This window comes from Rosa chinensis, chromosome 5 (genome assembly GCF_002994745.2).
Source record: "Rosa chinensis cultivar Old Blush chromosome 5, RchiOBHm-V2, whole genome shotgun sequence".
NCBI classification, from domain to species: Eukaryota; Viridiplantae; Streptophyta; class Magnoliopsida; order Rosales; family Rosaceae; genus Rosa; species Rosa chinensis.
In genome coordinates, this window is record NC_037092.1 from 35,380,109 (window position 1) to 35,387,778 (window position 7,670).

General features: G+C 40.7%; 1 protein-coding gene across 1 annotated transcript; it reads left to right on the forward strand.

Annotated features, from left to right (window-relative positions):
* The first annotated feature begins 766 nt into the window (after positions 1–766).
* LOC112165165 lies at positions 767–1,938 on the forward strand. The gene is made up of 2 exons (XM_024301602.2): positions 767–1,188; positions 1,593–1,938. Exons 1-2 carry the CDS (start codon positions 822–824, stop codon positions 1,682–1,684), a joined length of 459 nt encoding a protein of 152 aa, XP_024157370.1. The 5' UTR covers positions 767–821; the 3' UTR covers positions 1,685–1,938.
* The last annotated feature ends 5,732 nt before the right edge of the window (positions 1,939–7,670 follow it).

Sequence of the window (7,670 nt, forward strand, 5' to 3'; positions counted from 1 at the left end):
TGTGGCAACCCGAAAAGAGATGTGTCGCTGCCCGTCATGCAACCGCCGTCGATCATCGATTCGTCAAGGAGATTAGGAGAGAAATCTGGGTGAGAGAGGACTGGGTTTCAGAAATTAGATTTGATTTGAGAGAGGGCCGATTTTTGAGAGGTATAGAGTTTCTGGTTGGCGCAAGAGAGTTTTAGACAAAGAGGTTTGTGGGAATGAAAAACACGAAGCTGCTAGGTTTTGTGTTATGTCAAAACAGATCGACTTCAAATAAAAAAAGTCAAACACTCCTTATTCAAACAACAGAATTTCTTAGCTCTGTTGTCTGAATAGTTTTACATTCACTGGTCACCGATAGGGTTTGAGCAATTAGGAGGGAAAAGAATTAATCTTGTTGGAGGGAAATCTAAACCTTTTGCTAAAAAAAATTTCATCTTTTCAGACGACATTTAAGTGTCATCTGAGTCTGACCATATCTTCAAAATGAAACAAGCATGGTTTCTCATTGTAATCAAACAACACATTTAATTTATGTGTCGTCTGAGTTTAGTCTGAAACACTCAGACGACAGAAAATGACTATTCTGTCGTCTGAACTCTGTTTTCTGATAGCTTTTTTTGGTATAGTGTATACATGAAGTTAACCCGAGGAAGTCATTCCATTCTTTCCTCATGTGGTGTTAGAAAGTATAATTCTTTGACTAAAGCAATAGTTTGGAAAAAGTAATCTAGATGTGGAACCCAATCTACATGCATTGAACAAAGGTACCCCCGATCACAAGATTGGATTTCAGAACTTACATTTCCGACATCTGCATCCTCCAAAGTCTTTTCATGTCAGTAAAATCATTCAACCAACAAAATAAAAAGATAACCGATCTTTGCTTTCCGGTTGCACTTTATCTATTTGAAGAAATGATTCAAATTTTATTTACACTTGTGTGTGCCGAAATGGTATTGATTCTGAGCCTTCTGTTTCGAAGCCCTTTGAGGCAGTTGGTGATCATGGGATTGGATCGTTCGAAGCAGGGACGAGGGCCATTGGTGGTGAAGAGTGTGGGAGGAACCATTCTCGTCTTCTTTAGCTCTACCATATACAGTGTGTTCAGTGTGCAGAAGAAACGCTCAATTGATGCAGGCTTTGTTAATCACACTGATGAGGTTCTTATGGCATACCGTCTATTAGAAGCATCTCTTATAGGTGATGATCATCATTCATCAATTAATTATATCCAAATAACTCATTGATTACCCTTTTCTAGAATAATTTCTACATTCGTCGATCTCTTGTAATTTTTTCTTTTTACTAATTGGATTTTTTTTTCCTATGAATCAAATGAATTGAAAATTATCTCATATACACCGGACAATCCTCGGGTCCAAATCAGTTTGGAATTTGGAGTTTTGGACCGACCATCTTAATTTTTTCTTATGCTCTTCATGTAGCATTGTAGAATGTGACTCCTTGTCATGATATGAATTCAAAAAGTGATTCAGAATATAAATATTCTCAATCATGATGCAAAATATATGTAGTCTCATTACCTTTTTTGTGCTATTAACGATTTTTTTTTTTTTTCAATTGTTTTCGATTTTGTACTGCAGGGTTTTCCCTATTCTTGGCACTGATGATAGATAGGCTGCACTACTATATCAAGGAGCTCTATCGACTTAGAAATTACAGGGAAGAAAACTGAAAAAGGAATGCAATGAGCAGAGCAAGATCAGGCAAAGCAGTATGCACGGTGCTGCCCCAGTGATAAAAAAGATCGACATAAGAGCCTAATAAGCAGCCCTGCAGGCAGAACCTTTGGATGGTACTAACTAAAATATCGAAGATTAATACAAAATCATAAATACAGGTTGTATATACGCATTACATCGTTTACATGTGGATATATGAAGAATTATATGCTGCAAATATTTTACATTACTTCTGAGAAAAAAAAAAGAATGAGGCTGCTGAATTTGTAACATAGATATACATAGTGAATGATTGACCATATTTTCATGGATACGTTTTTTGAAGAAGCAAAAATTTCATTACTATGTACGATTTAAATCGTATATGAGGGCATCCAGGATTAACTCTGGAACATTAACAAACCAATCATGATGGACATTGAAATCAAAACTATTGCTTGCCAATCTATGAGCTACTGTGTTTGCTTGTCTAGGAGCAAACCTAACACTAAGATCTTCACTCGAACTTAGTAAGCTTTTAACATCTGCAATCAAAGCACTCAGAGGGGATAAATCAATCTGTTCCGAGTTGACTGCCTGTACTGCTATACTAAGCAGTCAGTTTCGACTACAGCCTTCGTTACTTGCATAGCCCGAAGTAACTCCAAACCCACCTTTAAGGCCAACAGCTCGGAATGTAAAGGAGAACTTACAAAGTACACCCTATGAGAAAAGGCAGCGAGGAACAGCCCTTAAGCATTTCGAAGAACCCCACTTGTGCCTCCATACTGAATACTTGGTAGGAAAGACCCATCTACATTCAATTTCAGCATGTCCCCTTCAGGAGCTAACCATCTTTTACTAGCTTTTTGTCGAACATGTGTAACATTAGAAGATTCCTGAGCTTGCGTATATTCCTCGTACCAAGCTAATGAAGAAGCCACCAGATTAGAGCTATTTTGGGAATGATTTCTCCACAAAGCATCATTTCGATTCCGCCAGATGCTCCACAAAAGAATAAGCAATTTATCAATTAGAGTAGAGGATAACGATGTGGCTCTCTCCAAAAGCCATTCTTTCCAAGGCAGAGAGGATGAGGGAATAGAAAGTGGAGGAGAACCCAAAATTTCCCGAGCAATTTTGCATTCACAAAATAAGTGTTCAAGTGTCTCCACTAGTTGAGAGCAAACTACACACTGCAATTCGCCAGTGTACCTTTAGCAGTCAAGGCTACTCTTGTTGGAAGGAGATTATGAGCAGCCCTCCATCCAAATATAGCCACCTTGTTAGGGACTTTTGCCTTCCACAAAGCCTTCCATAATGGAGCATAAGGATCTCCAATTGATGAGGAAGCAAAGATATGGCCAATAGAGAAGTCACGAGCCACTAAGTCTGCAGATTTGACTGAGAAAAAGCCTTTCTTATCAAGCTTCAAACAACCTTGTCACAGCCTAGTCTTCTACTCAGTGGAATAGATAGAACCTGCAGAGCCACATCATTATCGAAACATGCATGGACAACAGTGTTATCCCAAGACCAAGTACTAGTGTCAATCAAATCCGAAACTCTTTCAAAAATGGTATCAACCTGTTTGATAAGAGAATGAGAAGCAACATTTGGGATCCACTCATCCTCCCAGATATTTACTGAAGTCCCATTCCCAACTCTCCAAAATAGACCAGCTTGAATAATAGATCGAGCTTCCAGGATACTTCTCCATGAGTCAGAAGGTCTATCCCCCATATCCGTAGTGAGAAACGAACCATGGAGATAGTAAACAGCCTTGAATGCCTGAGCCACAAGTGAGCTAGGATTGGATAAAATTCTCCAACACTGTTTTGATAACATGGCTAAATTATGGGCATGTAAATGCTTGAATCCCATCCCACCCTTTTCCTTTGGAAGGCACATTCTTTCCCAAGATCTCCAGTGGATCTTTTTCTTTTCATCCGTACTACCCCAAAAAAATTGAGAACAGAGCTGCTGAAGATCATCACAAAGAGACTTTGGCAACAAGTAACAATTCATAACATAATTGGGTAAGGTTTGGGCCACAACTTTAATTAATAACTCCTTACCTCCTACACTTAGGGTCTTTGACCTCCAACTAATCAATTTCTTAGTAAGTTGCTCCTTCAAGTAAGCAAAAATAGTTGTTTTGTTATGACCAACATGAATAGGTAATCCCAGGTACATACCATGTTCCTTAACACATTCCACACCAAGAATGCCTGCTAGTTGATTTCTTGAGTGCAACCCCACATTGCCACTGAAAACCACGCTAGATTTCTGAAGATTTATCTTTTGACCAGAAGCCTGAGCATAAGTAGAAATAATATCTTTGAAAGCCTGACACTCTCTAACAGAAGCTTCCCCAAACAAGAAGCAATCATCCGCAAAAAGTAAATGGTGGATATATAACAGGAGCAGAGGGTGACATCACTAAACCTTTAATAGTCCCATTTTGGACAGAAGATGAAATCAATGCCTTATAAAAAAGAAGATGAAATCAATACCTTTAATAGTCCCATTTTCATGGATACGTTATTATTGTCCTTCATGTTTTAAAGGAAGAGGCTCTAATAAGAACCTTATATAATAAAGAACTTTAAAGTTTGTTAGCGTGAGTCATAGCTTAACATTAGGAATAGAATATATTGTAATTATATCGTAGTTAGTACTTACCTTTTCTGTGTGTGGTAGAGAATAGAGACGTAAGTCAATTGTATTCCTGTAATCCTCTTTATATACCTCCACTATGAGATGAATAAGATTATCAGTAAATTCATTCTATTAACCTTGTTCTATTTGACTTGGTATCAGAGCAAAGATCCGCAAAGGACTTTGTCTTTTTTCTTCTTCAGTCTTCTCTCAATACGAGGAAGACAGTTGACTTGGAACCTTCTGTGGGTTAGACGACGTCGTTCTCCAACTGTTGGAAGACGTCATCCTTCTTCTCCGTCAACTTTATCATCTCACAGGGACGATTGGCTTCGCCTTCAGCCCAAGTCCGCCGTTGCTCCTCTAATCCAATCGGCCTCGTCTTCAAGACTGTCGTCGCTCCTCTTGCCGAGTCGGCTTCGTCTTCTGCTCGAGACCACCGCCGCTCCTCTCATCAATCCATATCGGCGCCATCCTCTCTTGATCCAGCCCGGAGTCATTCTTGGTTACCAGCCCAGAATCGTCCCTTTCTTGATCACCATACTGGCGTCGACTTTCTCTGTCCAGATTGGTGTCGACGTCTTCTGCAGTCAAGGTGACCCGACCCGTGCTACAAGGCGGGGCATACACAACGTGCGCCGCACCAGTTCGAGGTCCCGTCCGATCGCCGTCATCTTTTCAGAACAAGGTTTGTCAGTTCCCGGCGACACCCCAAAGCACCCAGATCGTCGGCTTCATCCTTCAGATCGCCGTCCTCATCCTTCTGGTCGCACTCAGCCCGGTCTCTTCAGTGCGCCTTCCAATCGTTCAGTTTGGACAGCCCAGTCAACACACCTCAACTCGGTCAACTGAGTCAGCCTAACTCGGTCAACCCATCAGCCCAGTCAACTCCCACAAGTCTCAAAAAAAAAAAAAAAAATCTGTTATTATTTTTGGAGCCTTCTTTCTTCTTATTTCCGCTGCATACTTTGGGATTTGTGTGTTTTTGCAATTGTATTATTGCAATGGGTGGTGGTGACAATGACGATCAGAGTTCCAAGATCCATGAGGTCCAGAAGGTTGAGGTTTCTGTCCCACAAGACTGGAAACTGAACGGATACCCTAAAAAGAAGGGTTATCATCCTACAGCCTCTATAGCTGGTCGTGGTAAGATTGGTATGGTTTTAAAAGTTTCTAACTTTGTTGGTTCTGATACATGGATTATTGATTCTGGTGCCTCCGATCATATGACTTATGATAAATCATATTTTACTGAATTGTCTTCCCCACCAGTGTCCTATGTAACCAATGCCAATGGTGAGGCTTTTCCTGTGTTAGGGTCAGGGTCAGTTCGTATTACTCCTACTTTAGAACTTCATAATGTCTTATATGTGCCTGACTTATCTCATCATCTGATATCAGTTCCTCAGTTGAATACTGAGTCTCAATGCTCCGTAACCTTTTATCCTATGTATGTGATTTTTCAGGATCTTCTCACCAGGGAGGTAATTGGTCGGGGGTATCTGAGGGGCAGGTTGTTCCATCTGGATCAGACATACGTAGGGGAGAAACCAGAAGCACTGTCCCGCGCTGCTTTGACTTCGAGTTCTGATAAGCTAAGTCAAATTTGGTTGTGGCATCGCCGTTTAGGGCATCCCTCTTTTAGTCTCATGAGAAAAACCATGCCTACTTTGTTTATTGGTGTGGATGAGTCTGTCTTACATTGTGAAACATGTGTTTTGGCCAAAAGTCATCGTGCTACTTATTCTCCTAGTATTTCTAATAAGAGTGTTATTCCTTTTGAGTTGATTCATTCTGATGTTTGGGGACCTTCTAGAGAGCCTACTGTATCGGGTATGAGATATTTTGTGTTGTTTATTGATGATTGTATGAGATTGTCATGGGTTGCTCTTCTTAAAACCAAAGATGAAGTATTTCCAGCTTTTCAAACCTTTCGCACTCTTGTTCAAACCCAATACCATAGCACCATTAATGTTCTTCGTTCGGACAATGGGGGAGAATATGTTAATCATGTTTTCCAAGAGTTTTTTAAAACCCATGGGATTGTTCACCAAACTACATGTCCACAAACACCAAAACAAAATGGAGTGTCCGAAAGGAAAAACTGTCATTTACTTGATATGGCTCGTGCCCTTCTTTTTAGTGCTCATATGCCTAAGTATCTTTGGGGTGATGCTGTTTATGCTTCCTCCCATCTTATCAATCGTCTTCCATCTAGTGTCCTTCAGGGAAAAATTCCATTTGAGGTTCTTGCATCTCATGTCTCTTTACCTTCATTTCATAATCTTCCAGCTCGTGTCTTTGGTTGTGTTGCTTTTGTCCATGTTCCTAAAAACCAGAGGTCTAAGTTGGATGCTCAAGCACTTAAGTGTGTGTTTGTTGGCTACGGAGGTTATCAGAAAGGGTACAAGTGCTATCATCCACCTACCAGAAAGTACTATGTCACTATGGATGTTACTTTCTTTGAAGACATGAGTTATTTTTCCTCTTCAGATACAGCTCTTCAAGGGGAGAATTCATTTTTTGAAGAGCTGTATCATGGAGAGGGGGAGGAATCAGAAGGAGGAGAAGAAGTCACACAGGCAGGAGGTATTTTGACGGATCCAGTTGAGACCATCAGCTCGTCATCTCCAGAAGCAGAAGCTGCAGACATCCAGACACCAGTTTCAATCACTGAAACTACTAAAAATGAAGTTGAAGATGCAACTGCCCCTCCTGCCATCACTTCTACCCCTGACCCACAACTTCCTGGTACTGAAGATCACCTATTTGAGGTATGTCCAGCCACTGGTACTAGCAGTAGTGAGTCTAATGTTGAGCAATATGTGTTACCAAATAGGACCACTCGAGGTCAATCAGCCAAAAGATATGAACCTACTCTTACTACCAAATCAAAATACCTAGGAGCCAATTATATGTCCACTAGGAGGTTGTCTAAGTCATATGAATCATTCGTGAATCAAATATCTGCTGTATCAGTACCTAACAGAGTGCAGGATGCATTGGGGGATCCAAAGTGGAGGAAGGCAATGGAGGAAGAGATGGAGGCGTTGCAAAAGAACAATACTTGGCAATTTGTGCCTCCACCACAAGGCAAGAAGGCTGTAGGTTGTCGTTGGGTGTTTATTGTGAAACATAATGCAGATGGATCAGTGAATCGGTACAAAGCACGCCTTGTAGCAAAGGGGTTTAGACTACGATGGTATAGACTACGATGAAACGTTTGCTCCTGTTGCCAAGATGAACACTATTCGGGTTCTGCTCTCGTTTGCTGCTAGTTTCAACTGGCCACTCCGACAGTTTGATGTCAAGAATGCATTTCTTCATGGTAAGTTAGCT

Bases quoted from the DNA above. Each gene is read 5' to 3' on its own strand.
- LOC112165165 (XM_024301602.2), top strand. From the start codon at position 822: ATGTCAGTAAAATCATTCAACCAACAAAATAAAAAGATAACCGATCTT. The intron at 1,189-1,592 runs GTGATGATCATC...TTTGTACTGCAG, and splicing joins ATTAGAAGCATCTCTTATAG to GGTTTTCCCTATTCTTGGCA.